At 49.0% G+C, this 22128-nt stretch overlaps 1 protein-coding gene across 10 annotated transcripts in view; it reads right to left on the bottom strand.

The window, feature by feature from the left end:
* FAM193B (family with sequence similarity 193 member B) overlaps nucleotides 1-22128 on the bottom strand; it is a 31605-nt gene that overhangs the window by 3328 nt on the left and 6149 nt on the right. For 2 of the 10 annotated variants that reach the window (XM_040630219.1, XM_040630224.1), the window contains 6 exons: nucleotides 14274-14516; nucleotides 13215-13443; nucleotides 11600-11987; nucleotides 8226-8427; nucleotides 7082-7321; nucleotides 2-1013 (listed from right to left, as the gene is read on the bottom strand). In XM_040630219.1, the coding sequence (XP_040486153.1) occupies nucleotides 2-1013; nucleotides 7082-7321; nucleotides 8226-8427; nucleotides 11600-11987; nucleotides 13215-13443; nucleotides 14274-14516 (2314 nt within the window). Of the gene's footprint in view, nucleotide 1; nucleotides 1014-7081; nucleotides 7322-8225; nucleotides 8428-11599; nucleotides 11988-13214; nucleotides 13444-14273; nucleotides 14517-15958; nucleotides 16004-21960; nucleotides 22022-22128 lie in introns of those variants that run through there. The other 8 variants (XM_040630225.1, XM_040630226.1, XM_040630220.1 and 5 more) reach the window with 8 other exon arrangements.

Here is a 22128-nt window from a genome sequence, read left to right as displayed (position 1 = left end):
CCCAAGGAGGCGGCTGTCTTCTCCTGCTTGTTGCGGCTCCGGCGGCTGCGGCCCTTGCCCTGTGGCAAACTCTGTGGCCTTGCTGGGCCTGGGGGCTGCACGGACTCCTGCTCCAGAGGCTGCACTTTGGCCTCGCCTGGCCAGTTTCGCCAGGAACTGCCCTTCTCATCGGCTTTGGGGCTGCCAGCCCAGCCTGATCCTGGCTGGCTCCCCTCTCCAGCCTCGGCACAGCTACCCCCTTTGGGAGGCTCCAGGGCCTTGCCTGGCTGCTTGGAGCTGGGAGTGTGGCCCTTGGCATTGGGAGCCTCGAGGCTGGCTGGGGACCGGGGGGCTGGGCTCGCCTCATTCTTCTTGGCCTGACTGCCCTGTCTCTTGCCTTTCCGCGGCTTCCCACTTGAGGCCACAGGCTCGGGCAACTCCGGCTTGCAACTGGGAACCTCCTTTGGGCTTGGCTCCTCAGGGCTAGGGTTGCCTGGCTTGGGTGTCTTGACCCAGATCACCCGGGAAAGGTTGGGCACGGCGCTGAGTCTCCTCACTAGCCCATTCTCAGGGATGATACCGGGAGGGGGCCCCCTCACCTCTGTCCATGGTGGGTGAGAGCCTCTCATTTCTGTCCACGGTGGGGCTGGCTCACCTGGAACTCCTAATGTGTGGTTCTGAGAGGACCCCAAAGTCAAAGGGGACAGGTCAAGGTTAATGTCAGGCCGTTGCTCTGAGGAGCCATTGAGGTTTGAGGGGGATAGGCTCTGGGGCTCTGGCTCAGCAGCCCCCTCCTTAGAGAATCCATTGCTGTCCATGTTGAGCTCACACACACTGAAGCTGGCACGGATAGAGTCCTTGACAGTGTTCTTGATCTCTTGCAGACGGCTGCTCAGGAAGCTGTTGACCCGATCCAGCTCCCGGTCAGGCCACTCCAAGAGCCTCTCCCTGGCAGGCCTTGGCTCCCGGCTTCCGGAAACACTACGATTCACCTGCTTTAGAGCTTCTGCTGCCAAGTGGGCCTTCTCCTTTTCCTGCCAATATAAGAAGCAGTTTCAGCTGGAGGCTGGCAGCTGCCAGGCACAGTGTGACACCTGACACATCAGCCTGGGGCCTGGCTTTGCAGCTAACTGGCTAGAAGCAGGGCCCTGGCCATGCGGGGCCTGCTCACCCAACCTGCAGGAGGGAGGATGAAATGCAGTTGAACAGGTGCATGCTCTTGGGATGGAGACAGACCCACGGAGGATAGGTTTTGACAGCTTGTTCACTCAGAGCCCCAGTGTCAGTCCTAGGGCATAAGACCAGTAGGACTCAAAGGGATAGGAATGCAGCTAATTGCACCTTGCCTTCCAGGCCTCAACTTAAGCAATTCATTCATTTGCTGAGTCTCAGCGGACTCATCTGCAAAAGGTGGACAAAAATTCTGGGGTGAAGACCAAAGTGCGGATACAAGTGAGGGAGATGGCAGCTACAGAGGCATTCTCTCCAATTGTGCTGGTAGTAGGGGAAAAAATCTGTGACATCATGGGAGACCTTTCAAGAAGTAAGACAGGGCTGTGAGACCACCACAGTAGGTCAGACTACTCTGGGTGGCAGGAATGTGTGTATGGATGCTATGGAAGAAGGAGAAATTCCATATAAAAGCCACTCACCACTCAGCTGCCTCAAGTAATCAAGGCCATGCCTGAAGTGTGCCCGATGGCATACAGGACAGCTACATGGGGCCCCACACCAAGATGTAAAAGCAGCCCTTCTGCCCAGGTGAGAACTGGGGGACTGGACTCTGTCAGTCAAGTGTTAACAGACCCAGTTCTGGAGAATGGAAGTGAAAAGTCTGTGGGCTCTGAGTCACTCCATCCCTCTGCCCAACCTCCACACACCAGCAGACCAAGGTGGCCTTTAGAGGGAGACGGGAGACAATGTCAAAAGCCCATGGGAAGGAGGTGGTGGTATTGGGCCAGGGGTTGGATGACTTCTACCATTTCCCACATTTCTAGCTGACTGGGGAATTGGAGGGGGAGAAACAGGAAAAGGAAACGGGAGAGAAAAGGGGGCGTGCCACCACCTCAGAGTCAACTTAAAGAGGGTAACCCTGTGCCCTGGTAGCGCTCTGGGGCAGAAGAGCACCACCACCGTGGGACCTTGGACAAATCACTTACTCTCTCTGAACCTAATCGTCCCCGTTGGTGTATTTGGGAGAAAAACCGCCTACCTATACCTCAGTGTTGCCCGGAGGACACCTGAGAGGGCATGTGCCCCTTTCCCCAGGTGCCGATGAGGCTGTGACTTAGCACCATGGGGCTCAAGTAGGGAAGCAGCTCGGTCTGGAGCAGTGTTTCCAGCCTTGTGCCATGGAGTTTAAGACCATGGGCAGAGCTCTGAGGCCACAGGGATGGATGAAGGACTGGAAGGCCCTTCACATCACTTCTCTCCTGTACCAACCCAGGCTTTTCTATTAGAATGGAGGTTACATGGAGGATTTCAATTGTAAAAAAGAGTTCTGCTGCCAAACAAAGAAGTCTGAAAATAATGAGTTAGAGGGAGTGACATGGAACCATGTGCGATTTGGTAGTGAGAGGAGCGCACAGAACACACGCTTTCTGTTATGTGCCACGAGCCTGATCCTTTCCACACGTTGTCTTGTTTAATTCTCACAATTGCCCTTGTTGTGCCATTATCCTCAATTTGCAGATGAGGACACTTGACTTTGGCACAAAAAAGGAACTGACCCACATGGCTAGAAAGTGGCAGAGTTGGGACAGCACACCCACGTGTGATCCGCAGTTCCTAGGTCTTTCAATCCTGACAATCACATCTTGACCAATGACTGAGGCACTGGGCTGGGCTCTGGGGGATTCAGCTGCGCATGAGAGGTCTGCTTGCGGACTTGAGTCTGCTGGGGGAGATGCACACGCAAACCAGCTGTTTAATTCTGAGTGACAAGAGCTACAGGGAAGAAAGCACAAGATGCTCTGGGAACTCAGACTGGGACACCAGAGGTGCTTCCCAGAGGAGGCAGTATCTCACTGGGCACTGGAGGGTGACTGGGATCATCCCAGAGTGAGACTAGCAGAAGGAAGAGCAAGTGACTGGGGAATGGGCACATATAATCTTTAGGGAATGCAAACATTCACAGGGAGAGCTGGAGCCCAGGTTTCTTTTAGGAGTGGTGGGGACTGGTAGGCGGGAAGGCGAGGGAGGAGAGACTGAGAGATGAAGCTGGCAAGCTAAGCAGGGGCTCAAGAGCCCTGCAGGCCAGGTTCAAGTCTGGGTTTGACACTGAGGGCCATGTTCAGCCACTGAAGACTTTTTCAATAGCAGCAGTAGGGTGGAGAGAAGCGGGTGGTTTGAGCTACTTGGGAGGTCACACGGCCAGGACTCAGGGACAGGTGGGGAGAGTGGGATGAGCCATGAAAACAATACTGACGACCACTGGCGCTGCCGCCGCTTCCCTGACCACACACACTCTCTGATGAGCCTTTCTGTGCATCACTGTTTCATTCCTGCAACCATCTGAGTCAGGCTCTACTGTTATTCTCATGTTGTGGATGAAGAAACTGAGGCTTAGAGGTGAAGTGATTTGCCCAAGGTCATCCAGCAAGTGTGGCAGAGCCAGGTTTCAAACTGATGTCCAATTCCAAGGCCCGCTGCTCTCAATCACCATGACGCTTTCCTCCCAGGATGGCACCCTGGGTTCTGGTTCAGGCAACTGGGTGGACAGTGGCGCCATTAACTAGACAGACAACGGAGAAGGAAGAGCAGGCCTCCTTGGAGAAAGAGAACAAGCTCAGTTTTGGATATGCTCAGTCTGAATACTGGTAGGACATTTGTGAGGAGGAGCCCCATAGCAGCAGGAGTCACCAGTGTGAAGTGCAGGGAGGAAACAGGGAGACCTGGTGAACCAGGAACAACGCTATCTGGATGGCTTCTCTTTGCCAGGGAGAGGGCCTTGAGGGGGAGGGTTGGAGAAAGGAAGAGGAATCCACAAAGGAGACAGAGGAGAGGTCAGAGAAGGTGAGAAATCTGGAGAACACGGCAATCGCACTGTTCTTCCCCTCCCCCACCGGCCGAGGACAGGGGAGCTGAAGAGGACATATTTGAAAAAGATAACCAATACAAAATGTGAGATGCTACAGAGCAGATGGGATAGGAGGGTACGATTTGGCAACAAAGACGTCACTGGTGGTTCTGTGGAGGAGAGGGAGAGGAAAACAGTCTGCAATGAGCTGAAAGGAAGGACAGTGAAGGCAGACAACAGTTTTCAAGAAATCTGGCTGTGATGGGAGGAAAAAGATGAGGTGAGGGTGAGAGGCTGTACATTCAAGGCACAGTTTGCTTTCAGAAGAGAGAGTACTGGGCACAGTGCAATGCTGATGGGAGCCAGACCAAGAGAGGCTGGAGCCAGAGCAGTAAGTCGAGCTTAGACTGAAGCAGTGGGAAAGGACTGCACGGTCTTAAGCAGAAGGGATAACTCTTCTCTCATGACAAGAAAGTCTGCAGGTGGAATGGTAAGATGTTTGAGGGAGTGCCTGTTCACTGGCTTTTTTTTTCCTTGTTGAAACAGGAAGCGAGCTGATCTAACAAAAAAGAAAAGCGGGGTGGGGAAAGCCTGGAGATTTGAGAAGAATCTGAAGGTCTGACAAAGGGTCTGTGGTGAACAGGAGTGATGAAGAGCAAGGGGACCAGAGGGCTGCTGGGCAATGTGAGGGCTCAGGCAAGCGGGAGACCACATGGCCTGGGTGCCACAGACAGATGTGATCCAGCGCTTTCCTGGAGGTGTGGAAGGGGACAGGCAGGGAGGGGTCAAACGCAGGGCTGTGATTTTTCTGAGTGGTGTAATGCAAGGGCCACAGGACGAGAAATTGAGAGTATTGGTAAGACAGTGAGTGAATGATGGTCAGGGGATCTCTATGGCCTGGGAAGAGGAGAAAGGGACAGGTGACAGCCTTCAGTGGATGAAGAGGAGTGGCCGAGGGCTGTAGATGACAGAGCCAGGGTCAGTTTCAAAGGAGTAGGAATTAGTACATGAAGGACAGACAGTCACGGTCTGGAAATGGTATAAGGGAGCAGAAAGATACTCAGCTTTCTTGGTCTCCTGAGGTGGGAGAAAATGAGCAGTCTCCACCGGATGGCTCCCAGGGGAAGTTGTGTTTTTGGTGGACAGTCAGATTGTGGTTAAGTCTGAGAGGTAGAGGAAGGACACTAGAGAGAAGGCTGATGCATAAACAGATAATGACCATGACTGCCTATCACATGACCTTGCAACTGCCTGGTGCCATGTTGTATTCTGGCCTCTAGACTGGACAGGGCAGACAGCCGCTGTGCAGCAAGTTTCCGCATGAGTGCATGGAGTGTGATGGACGGCAGCTGAGAGAGACGTGCGAGGTACAGTGGCAGTCCTGTGGAAGGAGTTACCTGAGGAAGTCTGAGCTTGGAAGGAACTTGCCAGGAGGAAAAGAAGGGGAGAGAAGAGTGTTACTGCCATTACCAGCGAAGGGGTAGGGGTGTGTAGGGATTTATGGAAAGCACACCAGGCCTGGGAACTTCAAAGTGTCCCTGCTCGCTGGGACCTAACTGGGGACCACTGCCTTAAGAAGCCAGGGAAGGCTAAAGAGACTGCTGTTGCCCAGTGGACACTTCTGATCAGGCAACACTGGATGGGAGAAAGAAAGTGCTGACCATTTTCTGAAGGCAGCGGTGGGACCCCTTGGCTCACTACTTCAGGCTGCAGGGAAAGGGTCCTTGTTTGTCCTTTGGGCTGGAAAAAGATGTCGAATTGCTGCTGCTTTCCAGAGCACCAGGGCTGTTTGACCACCCAGGACCTGGAGCTAGCTCGTTGTCAAACCCAACTCTTCGGCTGCTGGGCTCCCAAGTGTGGCGCTGTGCAGACGCAGCTGGGGGCAGGCAGGTGAAGAGGTAATGAGGTGGCAGGGGATGAGATGCCACGCCCTGGGGCTTGCCTGGGAGCAGGGCTGCCCAGGAATAGCTCACTGGGTTCTCTCCTCAGCCCTCTGAGGAGCTCACTCAGCCCAGGGCTGGGTCATTCCCATGGCTTCAATTACATCTCCAAGCTGGCAACTCCCAGCCGCACACCTTCATCTCCACTTGGAGGTCTCCTGAGAATCTGAGTCAATGTGCCCCAACTGAATTCCCTGTCTTCTGCCAATCCCATCCTTGCTTGGTGAAGGGCACACCATCCTGCCAGTCACCCAAGCAAACACCTGGAAGACATCCTTGACTCCTTCATCTCTGTTCCACAATCAGATCACCAAAGCCAGTCATGTCTGCTTCCCTTACTCCAGACCCACCATCAGTCAGCTTTCCCTGGGCCTCTGTATTCCTTCCAGGAGTGTTACCCCTCCAGGCTACTTTCCATACTGCCACATAGTCATGGTGACATACAGATCTGACCAAGTGCATCCTCTGATAAAAGCCCTGCAGTGACTCCCCCTCGGCTACAGGATCAAGTCAAAACTCTTCAGCGGGACCCATGAGGCCCTGTCTCACCTGTACTAGCTGTCCTGCCTCTCCTCTATTTGAACTTTGGCTACCCCAAACTGCTGTGAATGTGCTACGCCTGCTGCCAGAATGACTCTCCTGATGAAACTGAACTCACTCCCTGCAACTCAGCTCTCAAGTCAGCCTCTTGGTAAGCCATTTCCAGCGTGCCCAGGCAGGATGGGGGGCTTCCCTCATCCCAGGGCTTGTCACATGCTAATGTGCTCATCCAGTTTTGTATCAGTCTCTCCACTGGACTGAGCTTCTCCAGGGTGAGAACTTAACTGCGTCATGCTTTGGCTCCCAGTATTTGCAGAAGTGTTTGCTGAATGAATAAATGACTGACTGACTGAAGCAAGTCCTGTGCTTTGAGGAATCCAGCAAGCAGCTTCTGAGGCCAGGACTCGTCTTTCCTCCAATCACTGGCCCCAGGCTCCCTGACCCTGATGCCTCCCAAATGAATTCAGACCTTCCCATAGCAGTAAGCTGTGCCAAGGCTTCTGGCAGCCAGCACCGTTCATGCCCCACAAGTCTTGGGGGGTTGGGGCGAGGGATTCCTCAGGGAGGAGAGGCGGTAGAGCTAGGCTCCCCCCCCCACACCCACCTTCTTTTTCAGCTTGTGCCGGGCCCGCTTGGCGGCCCTGGCGCTGTTGGGGACTTTGGGCTCCGTGCTGTTGATGAATTCCAGCAGCTCATCCACATCTCGGTGGTCCACGGCGGGCTCCCCAGGGATCCCGCCCAGGGCGCCCCCCTTCACGGGCAGCTCCTCTTTCCGCCTGGTCAGCCTCGAGCGGAGCTTCTCTCGGATCTCTGTATAATTCCGACTCGTCGGGGCAGCGGGTGGCTGGGGGAGGGGGAGGTGCTGACGTTACACCCTGGGCCTGGGAAGCCCGGAGCACTCCCACCCGCTGGCACTGAACATGTGGCAAGAAGCGAGACAACTGTTCTTTCTACCATAGCCACAAAGGCCAAGTGGCTTCAGCCTCGGTCAGGCCCAGAGCTGAGGCAGCGGTGGGCGGAGGGAGCGAGAGGTACGTAACAGCACTGTGAGCACACTGACTTGGGAGCCAGCAAAGCAGGTTTGAGCCCGGGCTTTGTCACTTGGAAGCTGTATGACCTTGGGCAGGTCACTGAGTCTTTGTGTGCCTCAATTTTGTCATCTCTAAAATGAGAATAATAACCCTTAGCTTAAAGGTGACTAACAATGTAATTACTTTCATTTCTTCTGTCCTCAACTGCTCTACCCTAGCCGGCGGCCCTTTCCTCTTCACTTTATGAGACTTCTGAGCTGCTTTCGCCCTCTGTCCAGAGACAGCATGTACTCTGCCCTGAGCCTCCTGCCTGGTGCCGTCTGTGCTCACGGCCTGTCCCTCGCTGGCTCTCACACTTGGGGGACTGAGAGCCTTCGCTTCCACTCTGCCTTCATCACGCACAAGTGTTCGCTTCTCTGTGATTACACACGTATGCACGCTCTCTGCCATTTCCTTTCCTTTTGCCTAAGGAAAAAAAGTCAATCTTAAGAGAAACCATGAAAACAGCAAGGGTAGAGGTGTTTAAACATCCCTACCTCACAAATGTGTTGTAAGGATCAAGCAAGCGGACACAGGCTGCAAGGACTCAGAGGGTCCCAGTGTGGTTATTATCCCCATGAGCGGTGGGGGGGGGGGGGCTCTCTAGGAAGAGCAGGTGTTCCTTTGGCTCACCTTGACTGGCCCCCAGCCCTCTCTGGCCTGGGCAGGCTCACTCACCGCATTGTGGCCGAAGAACTCACAGTAGCAGCAGTCACAGAACTTTCCATCTCTCTGGTGAGTGGAGGATGAGGTGCAGGAGCTGCGCTCTGAGCTGCTGTCCTCTTCCTCACCCAGGCCCTCATCTGCCTCGCAGGGCTGGGGCAGCTGGCAGGCCAGGCCACTGTGTGTAAACTTGTGCCCCTTGCACCCAGGGTCCCTGCTGATGGGGGAGAAAGATAAGCCCACACGTGAGGGAGGGCAGGGCAGGAACAGGCTGCAGCAGGAGCCTGGAGAAGCATCCCCACCACTGTTGTCCCAACTACCCTTTATCTGCCTCATCCCACAAAGGCCAAAGCAGTCAGACCATATCAGTGCCTGTCACAAGAACAGGGCCAACACCCTCACTGACCCTCAGGGCCCAGCTCAATGGCATTATTCTGGAAAGGTAGGAAACTCATGCCTCCTGTGCCCGCACCCACTGTGTGACCCTCCTGAACTCTGAAGAAGGGTCACACAGTTGGTGTATATACCTCTCTATCCTACTGTATATCACACTTCACTGTGATGGTCTGTTTGCCCACCTGTCTCTCAGACCAGATGGTGCATTCCCTAGGGGCAGGAACCATGCCACTTCTATTTTTAGGTCCCAGTGGGCAGCATAACAACAGTGTATACAGCAGGTGCTCAGTAAGTAGCTAAGCGAACAGATTAGTGGGCTGATGGCTCTCCTGGAGCAACTGAAGGAGGCTGACAAGGTCAATTTCATCTTCTAAGGTTCTTGACCGAGTCTGCCCCAGTGGGTGGAGCTGCCTTAGTATGGGGCCTTAAAGTTAGGAAAGTAAATGTGCCTTGTGAGTGAGACTCTAAGAGCTACTTTACTGTTTGGGTCTGGTACTCTATTTAGCATAGTATTTCTAAGTGTCTCCCAAGTCTTGCAAAATAGATGTTGCTATCCCCATCCTGCAGTGGAAGTTAACTTAAGGGTCAGAGTGCTTAACTACTTTGCCCAAGGAGTGGCTAGGACTCAGCCTCTGCCTATGTGCAAACCCCATACTCTCCCATTGCACTGCTTTGCCTCTGGACTTTAGGAAGCACTGGGGGCATCCTGTAATATAGCCTATTTTTCCAGGGTAAGAAAAGACTTGGGCCCACAAAGTCCCGTAATTGGAGCCTGAAGAGCAAGAGCCCGGGATTGGCCCTCAGCAGCTGGAGTGCCCTGGGGCTGGGGCCATGGGGTGGGAGCTGGGAGAAAGGGCAAGATGAGGAGCAGTGAGGAGGCCTGGCTCCTAGGGCAGTCTGTTGAGCAAGGAGTAGAAAAGGAGGGGCAGGAACCATTATCAGTGGTACTCACAGAAACTTAATCCAAACTGACCATTCTTCACCCACATTAGCAAAATTAAAATACCCACTGCTCCTGAGAATATGAAGAAACTAGCACCCTAATATTGGTGGTTACATCAATTTGGAGAGCCCTTTAAAAAGCAATTTTTCAATGTGTATTAAGAATCCTTCTCAAAAAAGACATCCTGACATCCCTTAAACTGAGAACTGTTTTCATTCTGAGGGATCTATTCCAAGGAGAAAAAAACCCAAAAGAGGGAAAAAAGCTTTAGGCAAAGGCATCTTTAGAGAGATTATTTACAGTGTTAAAGTACTGGAATGACTTAAATCATCAGCAACCGGAAGACAGTGAAGTACACCATGGAGAACATTCTCCAGCCTTCAGCTGAGGCCCAGAAGACCACACAGGAACCAAACAATGAATGCCGAGTGAAACAGGACAGAGAAAAACTGTATAGACTTTACAGACACCACCACCACTGTGTGGGAAAGACCTGCAGGGAAAACTGCCAACAGTGGTGATATTGGGGTGGTGGGATTTTAGAATACGAAAATATAAATGCATCCTAAACACAGATCTGACTTATAGTACAAAAATGCATATTTATCTTCTCCAAAGAATTTTATCTTCCACATCTACATTAATATCAACTTCTTCAGTACTTAGAGTTATTTTAGGGAATCCTTAAGCCCATAATTCTGGACTCAGATACAGATTTGGGTGCAAGAATGTTTATTACAGGGGCGCCTGGGTGGCACAGCGGTTAAGCGTCTGCCTTCGGCTCAGGGTGTGGTCCCGGCGTTCTGGGATCGAGCCCCACATCAGGCTCCTCTGCTATGAGCCTGCTTCTTCCTCTCCCACTCCCCCTGCTTGTGTTCCCTCTCTCGCTGGCTGTCTCTATCTCTGTCGAATAAATAAATAAAATCTTAAAAAAAAAAAAAAAAAAGAATGTTTATTACAGCCTTGTTTTTAGTGGTAAAAACTAGAAATGCCCGGGAGCACCTGGGTGGCTCAGTCAGTTAAGCGTCTGCCTTTGGCTCAGGTCCTGCGAGCCCTGCATCGGGGCTCCCTGCTCAATGGGGAACCTGGCTTCTCCCTCTCCCTGCCACTTTGCCTACTTGTGTTCATGCTCTGTCTCTCTGTCAAATAAATAAATAAAATCTTAAAAACAAAACCAAAAAAAAATAGAAATGCCCCAATGTCCAGGAACAGGGGAATGATAAAATAAATTATGCTAGAGGTATATAATAAGACATTTTGTGGTCACTTGAGTTTTTTGAAGAATTTTAACTGGGGAAATGATCTACGATGTTAAAAAAAATAACTACACAAGAATGTATAAACATGGACCTAATTTATATACAGAGACATCAGAAAAAACACATACTGCAGTGTTAGAAGTTTATAATTAGGGGCACACTGGGTGGCTCAGTCAGTTAAGGGTCCAACTCTTGATTTCAGCTCAGGTCACGATCTCAGGGTTGTGAAATCGAGCCCCGTGTTGGGCTCCACGCTCAGCAGGGAGTTTGCCTGTGGATTTTCTCTCTCTCCCTCTGCCCCTCTCCCCGCTTGTATACATGTGCTCTCTCTCTCAAAATAAATAAGTAAATCTTAAAAAACAAAGTTTAGGTTGTGAAGAAATTTTTTCATTAGACATCTCTGAATTTTTCCAAGTTTTTAAAAAAACAATAAATACCTATTTCTTTAATGACTGTAAAAACTATACAAAAGACACAGAGTCTACCTTTTATTTTCTAAGATTTACTTATCTATCCTAGAGAGAAAGAGAGAAAGTGTGAGTGGGGGGAGAGGCAGAAGGAGAAAGAGAGAGAGAATCTCAAGTAGACTCCTCCCTAAGAATGGAGCCCAATGTGGGGCTCTATCTCAGGCCCCCGAGATCATGACCCGAGCAGAAACCAAGAGTTGGATGCTCAACTGACTGAGCCACCCCGGCACCCCTAGAGGCTACCCCAAAGGTATGCTTCGTAAAGTTTCACAGAATGAAAGGCTGAAGTTAGCAGGGAGTACACCCTTCATGCCACTCGCTTACCTGTGAGTGCTAGGGAGTTGCTGAGAGCTGGGAGGTGGAAGGAGAGGCCCGCTGCAGTGCCCGCTGCAGTGCCCGCTACAGGGGTGGCTGCACCCCAAAAATGGTGGAGGCATCTTCAGGAGCGGCATGCTGGTGGAGGGCAGGTGGGGGGTCTGACATGCCCCTGGGGTGTGGGGGGCGGCAGCAGCGGCAACAGGGCATTCTGAAGCCTGGGCAGGGAAAGGCGCTGCTGGGGTAGCAGGCAGCAGGTGTGGGTGGGGTGGTGAGCCGAAGGATCCGGGGTGAGATGGGATCAGCGACGCTGGCTGGGGGTGGTGGCCAGTGGGGCTGTTAGGTGGAGCAGTGAGGTCTGAGTGCCGGTGGTGCTCCGAGATAGAGAAAACCTCTCCTGTGGATGGATGGGGAAGAAGGGGGTCAGAGTGAGAGCCAAGACCCTGGGAAGGAAAGCCCAAGTGCTCACTGTCACAACATCCTGCTTACTGTGACCAGTCTGGGGACAGCCTCTCAGCACAGTGGAACATGTGAACTTTTGGGAAAGTCTAGCAGTGCCTCGGGCTGGACAATTGTCCCTGCTGGGAGCAACTTGGCTGGACAAGCTTGAGGAGCCCAGATCTGAGAGAAGGACCCAGGAATGCCCACCCCATGGAAGGCCACAACACCTCTGTTGTGGCATAAACAGCAGATATGTGTTCTGTCTCTTGGGGAGTCTCTCTAGGACTTGCACGCTTGTAGGCATTCCTCAGGCCCAGGAAGGGGTCTACAGAAGCCAGTGGAGCAGCAGGCCAAAGCTCTGCCCCTGGGCCATGAGGACTGAGGCAGACAGGGTATGCCAGACTCCCGGGTGGCCCCAAATATCACAGAAGTGGGAAAAGGCTTTGATGAGTCTTCTTTGGCTTATCCATCAAAATAAATGGAATTCTACTCAACTCTCACAATTCTGGGAGCAGCACCCCTTTGGAGAACTCAGGCCCTCAATTTTGTTCTTCTTCTTATATATTTTAATTCCGGTATAGTTAACATATAGTGTTACGCTAATCTCGAGCCCTCAATTTAGAAACAGTAATGAATATTTACATAGTACCTCAATAACCTAAGACTTTTTCTTTGGGTATCTAAGGGTTAACTCAGGGCATAAAAAAGGCTTATATAGCTGTGAACTTGGCTAATAATCCTGGCAGTTTGCACCACAACTTCTTGTGCTTTTATAACTGTTCCTTAGGTGGAGAAAAGGAGGCCTAGGAAGACAAAGCACCCAGGTCCTCTGTGCTGCTGCAGGGGTCAGGTGTTAGGTGGCTGACATCTGAACTCCTTGGGGACACTTCCACACTACTTTCTGTTCAGCCACTGTTTACCATGTCCCCTCCTGAATCTGAAGGGAAAGCTATCAGAGCCAATGACAATATTTTTCAACTTCAGAGTTCTAGGGAAAGGAGTGCCATGGAGACAGCCAAGGGCTAGGTACCCCCTGCTTCCATCCGAACAGTTCCTCTTTTACCTATTTATTTATTTATTTATTTATTTTAATAACTGCCCTGATTTGTCTAATGAAGTGGTTAGAAAAACATAGCTCTCTACATTTATGTGGCCTGGCTCTCTCCCGAGCTCAGAGACTCACCAGGGATGGTAGGAGGACTCCCGAGTGAGCTACCCGGCACGGCCCCACTGGAGTGCGGAGAGTTCCAGAGGCCCGAGAGCTTATGTGCTGACAGGAAGGAGCTGGGATCCCAGTCCCCTGAGTTCCCATGGCAGGAGGAGGAGGACGAGGACGATGAAGAGGAGGACGAAGAGGAATGAGAGTCACCCCCACAAGACTGTGATTTGCAGGATGTGTGTGACAAGGAGATCTGGAGAAGGGGGAAGAAAAAGGCTCATGGTAAAACAGCAAACATCAGAGCTGACCCTCTGCTGCCTTAGCTTATTCAGGAGTGCCTCCTCCTCCAGGCCCTGTGCCATGGCCAAAGTGCAATTCCCACAACTCCAGGTGCACGGGCAGACATGGATCAGGCCTTTGCCAGGAGGGGCAGGGATGCTCCCAGTAAAGTGAAGTGTGTGGATACCGGTGAGAGAGACTCTGGTAGAGACACAGACTGCCTGTCAATTGTGGGCCTTTGGGGAGTCCTGAGAGCTGCCAAGGAAAGGAAGGGTCTTTAAGTCAAAAGTCCTGAAGCTGAAACGATCCTGGGGTGAAAGAGAGGGGCTGGAGGGGAATGAGAAACAAGGAAAAGTCTGACTGCTGTGAGTCAGGAGATGCCACTTAGATGGCTCTTGGGCATCCTGGAGGCCTACTAACTGAGGCACATGGTAGAACCGCAAACCGACCTTTGCCATCCGTATCATACTAGTTTGGCTTTCAAGCTGTCACAGGGCTGAAGCAGCACAGTGACACAGAAGGGGCAGAATCTCCATCGACAGTACCTACAAGCAGGCCCTCACACTGCATAGACTCTCCTCAGGGTCAACGGGGCTGCCTGCAGCCTCCCTGTTCTTGCCCCGATTGTAAACCCAAGCCACTACTGCTGTGTGGATATAGCCCAGCAGCCCCTCAGTGCCTGGGTGCAGGGGCTGCCGGAGGAGAGCCACCTGAGAGGGCAGGGAAGGAATAGCTCAACAGCCTGATCTCTCTGGGCAGGCAGCCCTCCTGCATTCAGGGACCCCCTTCTCAGCCGTTACCTACCGCCACTGCATGCTCTCGACCTGTCTGCCTTTCATCTTCCTCCATGCTCTTTCGGCAACTCTGGCAGACCCATAGAGGCATCTCGCCTAGGAGATTCTTGACAAGCTTTGGCATGAAGTCAGGGGGCAGCTTCTCACCCTGCAACACCAGTCCGTTTTGGGAAGGGCCTTCTTCCCAGCCTTTGCGCTCCCGATGACATAGCAGGCAGCAAGTCTGCACAGACTGGGTGGAGGTGGGGGGAACCTGTCCAACAGACAGAAACAGGGTTTCCCAGGAGGGGAAAGGCTCTGCTTAGAAATAATATTAACCATACTAATAACTTCACTTATGTGCCAGGCACTGGGTTAGGCACTTTCTATACAGAATTTTAGTCCTTGTAATAGCTCTGCAAACTTGGTGTTAGTCCCCCCCCCTTTTTTTTTAAGATGAAGAAACAAATTTCGAGAAGTTAAGTAACTTGCCCAAGGTTATAGAGCTAGTGAGTGGCTGAGTTAGGAGTTGAACTCCGGTTGACTTCAAAGCTCATGCTTAAATGCCCTGATATCTCCAAATCCTGAAGGTTAAAGGAAGGTCCCCTTTCTTCTCTGGTATGTCTGGAAGAAGCCACAATTCTTGGGCTGTCTGTGCAGTCCACAGACCAATCCCCATCTGGGGGTTGGGGAGATCCTTTCACTTAATGCTGAGTTTGGGAGAATGTGTGGCTTTCCCGAGAGGTGCACAATTCCATTAGGATCACAGCAGCATTTTAGAAGACGGGTTTGGATAGCTAATCAGAAAGCCTTAATTCAGTAGAAAACTGAGCTGGAGAAAGGGTAAAGCAGACCCTGGTGCATCTAAGAGGCAGTGAGGTATGGCAAAAAGAACCTGGACTTTGGGGGTCACACTGACCCGCATTCTAATGCCTGCCTGAGCACACATTAGCTGGGTGACCTTGAGCAAGTTATTTAACTTCCTGAGCTCCGACTTCCTGCCTACCTTGCAGAGTTGATGCGAGACTCAGTGCATAAACAGGGAAAGTGCCTAGCCCTGTGCATGCTCAAAGCATAGGCCCAATACACAGTAATTATTATTTGGACTTTTTTTTTCCTTTTAGGACAAATGACATAGAAATATAAGTCTACAGGTTTTTATGTCACATTGAGGGGTACTGATTGGGAGACTGACCCAAATTAGAGGCTTTCCTATATTCTGCAGATTCGGAAGACAGCTATGCTCACCACTATACCACCACCGCCACTGCTACCAGGGCTATTCTGCAACTTTGTAGAACCCTCTCTCTCTGACACTGGGGTTGGTCATGTCACTTTCTTTGGCCAATGGGATGTTAGCAAACTTGCTGCCAGCATAATCTTGAAAAGTATGTATGCATTTCTACTTGCTTCTTTGCATGGCTGGACTTGCTCGCTCTTGCACCTCTGCCTGCCATGAGAGCATGACCGGGCTAGCTGCTGGAGGGATGTGAGAGACGTGTGGAGGAATCTGAGTCTTCCTTGCTGACTGGCCAGCAGATCAGATACATGAGTGAGCCCAGCTGAGATTAGCCAAGCCGGCCCCGATCGACAGAAACACCCAGTCAGCGCAGAGACTCATGAGAAATAATAAATGGTGTTGTTTTAAGCTACTAAGTTTTGGGGTGGTTTGTTACATGCAATAGTTATATTAACTGATATACCTTCCAAACTTACCCACCACTAGGTAACAGGTGTTTGCAGAGGCCTAAGCAAAGGAATAAGGGTATCATCCTCATCCTAACAAGAAAATAAATGCCATCATCTTTCTCGAATAAAATCATCTTCTCACAATAAATTGGCATCAGGGTATCCTTAAATCTGTAATGTTATAATTACACTGACCTGGGTCTCTGGTTTCTAGAAAAAGAAAGGAACAAAATGGAAGTACCAGGAGCATAATGAAACATCTGGGGAAGAACAAGGACGTTGGAAAAGAGTACCAGAGAGAGAGAAATCTTATACATGGAACCTATGTGAGATACTGCCTAAAAGGTTTCTGTCAAGGGAATGTTCCAGCGGACAAGGCAGCTGCTTTACTGCAACTGTACAAGGACAGAGCTTCTAACCCACTGCTGGTATCTCATGGAAAGGGTGGGAGACTGATGGAGAAGGATGGTATTCAGAGAAGGCAAGGCAAAGGAGGCCTTTTTGAGAAGTGTCCCCAGGAAACTTTTCACAGCCATAGGGTGCCATAGTAAATCCAGACGGAGGAAGTGAGGCCAACCCCCAAGTCCCTTTCCCTGTACTGATGGTGACCATATTCTTAAGAAAAACACCAGGACATGTAGTTTTACTACAACAGAGTTTCATTTCATTTGGGTATTAGGTTCTCAAGTTACTACATAAGAGGAAAATCTTGTCTGAGTAAAATTATTCTGACATTTCTTTGTATGGCCTGTGAAGTACAGTATACACAGTTTTGGCACAACCGAGATATACGTATACCATATATGGCAATGTTCAATAAGTGGGTTTTTTTCCTTTTAAAAGCATATACAGAATTCTTGTAAGTTAAACCTATGATCAGTGTGATTGTACCTCGTGCCAAAGTACCTGTGGGAGACACAGGGTGCAGTGGAAAGAACACTGTCTTGGGCCTCCCCCACTTACCAGCTGTAGGATGTTGGGAAAGTTCTAGTCTCTGTCTCTTCATCTGTAAAATGGGATTAAGTCCTAACTTGTAGGGCTGGCTGTGAACACTGGATGGACAAAGCACCTAGTCCAGTGCCAGACCCATAATACATTGCCTCAACTTACAAATATGGGAGTGATGGGAAACATTTAAAATCAGGACTAGGCTTGAAAAATACAGAAAATACAGTCACTATATTTTATAAGAATGCAAGCATCTTTCATGTGTAATGAATTTAAGGTGACTTTTAGACATCTTAATCTCTGCCCTCTACCCCATAAAGCCATTCTTTAAGTTCCCCAAATATTCTCTGTACTCTCCTACCCCTACCTCATGCCTTTGCTAAAGGGGATCCTCCGCTTCAAACCCCCTTCCTTCCCAAGTTTACCAATAAGTAGCTGGGCAGGGCTGAAACCCAATCTCATCCAAGCTTTCCCAGAGAGTCCCTCTTGTAATTCTCCTCCCCTCCCCATATCTCCATGGCACATTATGCCTTGCTTACAGCATCTGTGCCTTCCACTTTGTTTATTTACCTACATTTCCTGTCCCTTCTATTAGGTTGCAGTCCTAGAGGGCAAGCATCAGGTCTGATCCTTGTCTGGATCTCTCACAGTGTAGCACAGGGCATGGGCTCAGCTGGGCACATAGTGGCTAAATCAGATTTGTTAAGTATCACTATGGCAATACAGCTTAGCAGGACATTGCTTGAAATTTTGAAATTTTTGCTTCTCACAGAGAAAGGCCATCTCCCTACCCTGGACCTTCCCCTGAATGGTTCCAATCTCAAGTGTGGAAGAGTGGAAGATCACATTCCTTGGGGACTACAATGAGATGGCCTCATTCATGGAAATAATGTGGCTCTTCCTAGAGCCGAACTGGTCCACATAATAAATGAGATTAGCCATCAATGGAAGCAAATTTACAGGACAGGCTGTCTGTCCAGTTAAAGGAAGAAACCACAGGGCCTGGCAAGCTAATTATGTCCTAACCGAAGCAGGGATGATACCACCTACACTGCGTAAGGTTCCCCAGAGAATTAAGTGACATTAGAGACGCAAAACTTAGCCCAAGGGTTCCATGCAGTAGACACTCAATCTAATACGTAGGCCCTTTGGCCATTCTGTTCTTAATAAAAAGCTACATTGGAATCTAGTTAATTCACTGTCCTGAGTTTGGTATACCTGAGTTCTTCTTTCTGGGCCAGGCAATTCTTGGGGCTACCCCCAAAGCTGTTTTAACCCTAAGCCTTGGAGCCTGCCCCTGAATACAATGCCTGGTAGGGCCTGGGGACTTCTTTCTCTGACATTTTCATTTCTACTCCTGGGGGGTGGTGAGAATCCCGAGACCTGGAGATGTTATATTCAGTCAGTACTCCCACTGTTTCTGCAAATTTTTGCTTTGGCAGAGAGAAGCTCTTCGTTCAGAATTCCCTTTGACTGCCATCTCCTGCCATTTTTCAAATACCTGGCAATCATGACCTCTTATGCCCCGAAGTCAACTTAGGCTTTCAACTAGCTGTTCTCAAGTTGCATTTTTAACATCAGGCACAGTATTCCCACACAAGAACATGAACAATAAATGTTTATCGAATGAATGAAACACCCAACCATTTTTCTTCATCACAAAGCCTAGGGAACTGATCCTTAAACCCAGCAGCCCTGGGCAACAATTATTCCTTCTCACTTCAGTTTAAATTCCAGAGCCTCTCCAGATAAAGGTCTAGTCCTACGTAAGAGATGGGGGAAGAGCAAGGAAAGATTCTAGGGGTTTTCTAGGTTTGGGATCTGCTCGAAAAAGCTCCAAGATTAAATTCTGCTTCACTCTAGGCAAAACAAGCATCTCTGAGAATGTGGGGTTACTCACATGTGTTAGCATGCACATCCCCAGGGCAGTCAAGGAGCCAGGTGAACCCCAGGATGTGGCCACTCCCAGCCCAGGGGGCTGGCGGGTGCAGTCATTAAAATCATTATCTCTGCTCTCTCACCTGACCAGGCCCAAGACTTTTCTGTCTTCGCCTGAGAAACATTATGCTAGGGTATTCTAGATTTTTCTGGATAAGAGTAGTTAAAATCAAAGGAAAAGGAAGCCAATTTTTCTCATGGATCATCATTTTTACTTGAAAGAATGACTGACAAACTGGTTATTCAGACTTGGAAACTGGCAGACATTTTCTCAAAAAATGAACAAAATGAGCCCATCACTTCAAGGAAAACAACTTTTTATTTGTGGCCAATGTCAAAATTCGAGCTTTCAGGCAAAAATCAGAATTCCGGAAATTTGGAAATTAGAATTTTGTATCCATCGTCATAAACTTAACAGCTTCACAATACTTAAAAGACTTTTCTGGTGAAAATGGTGGTGATTTTAACAAATGCAGTCTTTTGATATTGCAAAATGAAATGGAAAAACATTTGGAAGAGCTGCATAACTCGGTGAACCTATTTTCCAAATGAGCAAAGTATGATGCTTTAGAATCATGCATTGGTAAAAATATCCACTCAAAGTGCTAGATAAACCAACAGATTTGAATGTGAATGAGTACAAAGACTTCATTAATATAGTCTCAGATTTTATATTGCAAAGAAGAATATCAGCAATCACCTGGAAAGGCTATTAAAATACTCCTCCCTTTTCCAACTACATTATCTGTTTGGGGCTGGATTTTTAGAATATACTTCAAAACAATATATTGCAACAGATGGGATACAGAAATATATATGAGCATCAGCTTCTTTTTATTAAGCCAGACAAAGAAATTTGCAAAAATGAGAAAGAGACCATTCTTCTATTATTATTATTTTTTTTGGTAAATGTATTTTTCATTAAAAAATTATTCATGTTAACATGATAGGTTTAATATTATCATTCTTAAATGAATTAGTTAACAAAATATTTTTAAGCTTTCTCAGTTTTAATACTTAATTTGGTAAATATCAGTAGATAAAACCAACAAAAGAAAGCTCTCTTGGGTCCTCAGTAATTTTTAGGAGTATAAAAGGGCCTCAGACCAAACACTTTGAGAACTGCTAATGTAAAGCCTCTAATGGTGCCTGTCATCTGGTGGGTGCACAATTAGCAGCAATGATTAACAATGATACAGTTCATGGTGAATCTGGATAGCTCTTTGGGGGCATGAATAAATTTTCCATCTCACCTTTCTGTCTACAATTTAGGAATTGCTGGGGAATAATCCAGGTCATCAAAACAGGCAGCTATCGAGGTCTGGGATCTAATATCCAGCACTAAACCTGCTCTCATTCCTCTCATGGATTCCTTTTAATCCCAGGAGTTCGTGTATGTTTGTAGAGGATTTCCCCAAGACATATGCTGTATCTAACCAGTGGCCCTGCAAAAGCTTCCAAATTCTATTCTGAAATGACCCCATTAGAGCACTCTATCCTCAAGGCACCCAACTTCAAGAGCCTCCCTGTCACCAAGGCAGATAGAGGACAACAGAAGCAGCCAAAATTCCCTTCTAGAAGCAGAGAAAAATGATTAATCCCTAGCCTAGCAAAACTCATCAGCCCAGTCATTGCCACTTACTCTTCCATTCACCCATTCATTTCCTCATTCAATGAACATGCTCAGAGCCCATTCTCACTGTGCTAGGTGCTGGGAAACATTAAACGATATAGAATCCCTGCCTTAAGAACACATGCATAAACCAGGCAGGTTAACGCATGGGGTTGTCAATACTCCCAAACTCCCAGACGTCTCATTTTGGAGAATCAGGCAGGAACACAAATTCAAATAACACGCAATTAAAATTAATGTAACAAAATAATATACAAATTAAAACAACCATCCAACCAGGACATTAGGCTTCTCTAGTTCATGTAAGCTTATTATGTGCCTTCTCAGGTACTTATCCAGTTTAAGGGTCTCCTTCCTTTAGCTCCTCTTTCCTACCTTGGTCTCTCTTTAATCTCCTGGCTCCTTTCTGGTTGAGCTCACTACCATGACAACTTCTGGCCCCTGTGTTTCATGACTTGGCCCCAGTTGACCTCTCCACGCTTCACTTCCACGCATAACATCTGACAATCTTAGGTTCTATTCATACTGCTCCTCTGATACATCTTGCCCTGCAAACCTCAGCATCTCAGTTCTACTCCTCAGCAAATTTGTACTCATACCCTAGTATCTTGGTCATAGGTTAATGTAGTTTTTGCTGGACCAGGCTAAGCAGAACTAATTCTTTTAGTATAGCACCTATAACATTGTGCCACAGACATATTCTGTCTGCCTCAAACCCCTGGTGGAATGAGAACTCTTTGGGGGCAGGGAGTGCATCTTGGTCACTTAAGTGTGCCCAGGAACCTAGGCTTGGTTTGGACCTGACATACAGTAGGCATTCCCTGAATAAATGAATAAATGCTTAAAGCCCACCTGGCTCCATTTCAGTTGCTCTACACAGAGGATAGAATCTAAAGACACAGCCGAACTAGCCCCTTCCAGGATATGCTATGCTAACGGCATAGTTCTGTCACTCTGGGTCACTGATGAAACGGCATCAGCGCTAAAGGTAATTCTTAAGGAGGAGATAGAACCACACCTCAGTGCCCTGGAACTTTCACCCAAACTCCCACTCAGGCTGTTGGCTCAGTTCCTTCCTGAAAGAACAGCTGTTTTACACCAGCTGCTTTGTGGAGAATGCTCTCTGGTTGTACAAGCTCAGTCAAGGACAGGGTAGGTAGTGAGTCTCTCTGACCCCAGTGGCCTTCCACCCCCACAAGGCTGGCTCATCTGTTGAACCTGCTTCCTGGGTACAATCAGCCACCGGAAGGCCTAAACTACCGTTATTAACCTAGAACTTCAGGCAAACCATATTACCTACTCTGGCACCCCAGTACGGATTTCTCACGGGTGGAAGAGTACAAACTTTGGAGACAGACTGTTTTGAGTTCAAATCCCAGTTCTGCCATTCAGTATGATCTTGGATTATTACTCAATTTCTTTGAGCCTCAATCTCCTCATTTATGAAATGAGAATAAAACCATACTTCACAGAGTTGTGAGGACAGAAGGAAATAAATTATGTAAAGTACCTGGCCTGGGCCTGGCACACAGTAGGTGCTCAATACCCGTTAGTTTCTTTCCTCTTCTGTCCTGGAAGAAATGACAGGGAAACTTACTAAGTGAGACTTGCCCAATCCAAAGTTATTACTTGAAGCACAGGACAGAGGACTAGACAGGTGACCTTCAAGGCCCCTTTG

This window comes from Ursus maritimus, unplaced genomic scaffold, assembly GCF_017311325.1.
Source record: "Ursus maritimus isolate PB19 unplaced genomic scaffold, ASM1731132v1 scaffold_15, whole genome shotgun sequence".
NCBI lineage: Eukaryota > Metazoa > Chordata > Mammalia > Carnivora > Ursidae > Ursus > Ursus maritimus.
The sequence above is the reverse complement of the archived record's forward strand: the minus strand, read 5'-3'. Positions and strand labels throughout refer to the sequence as shown.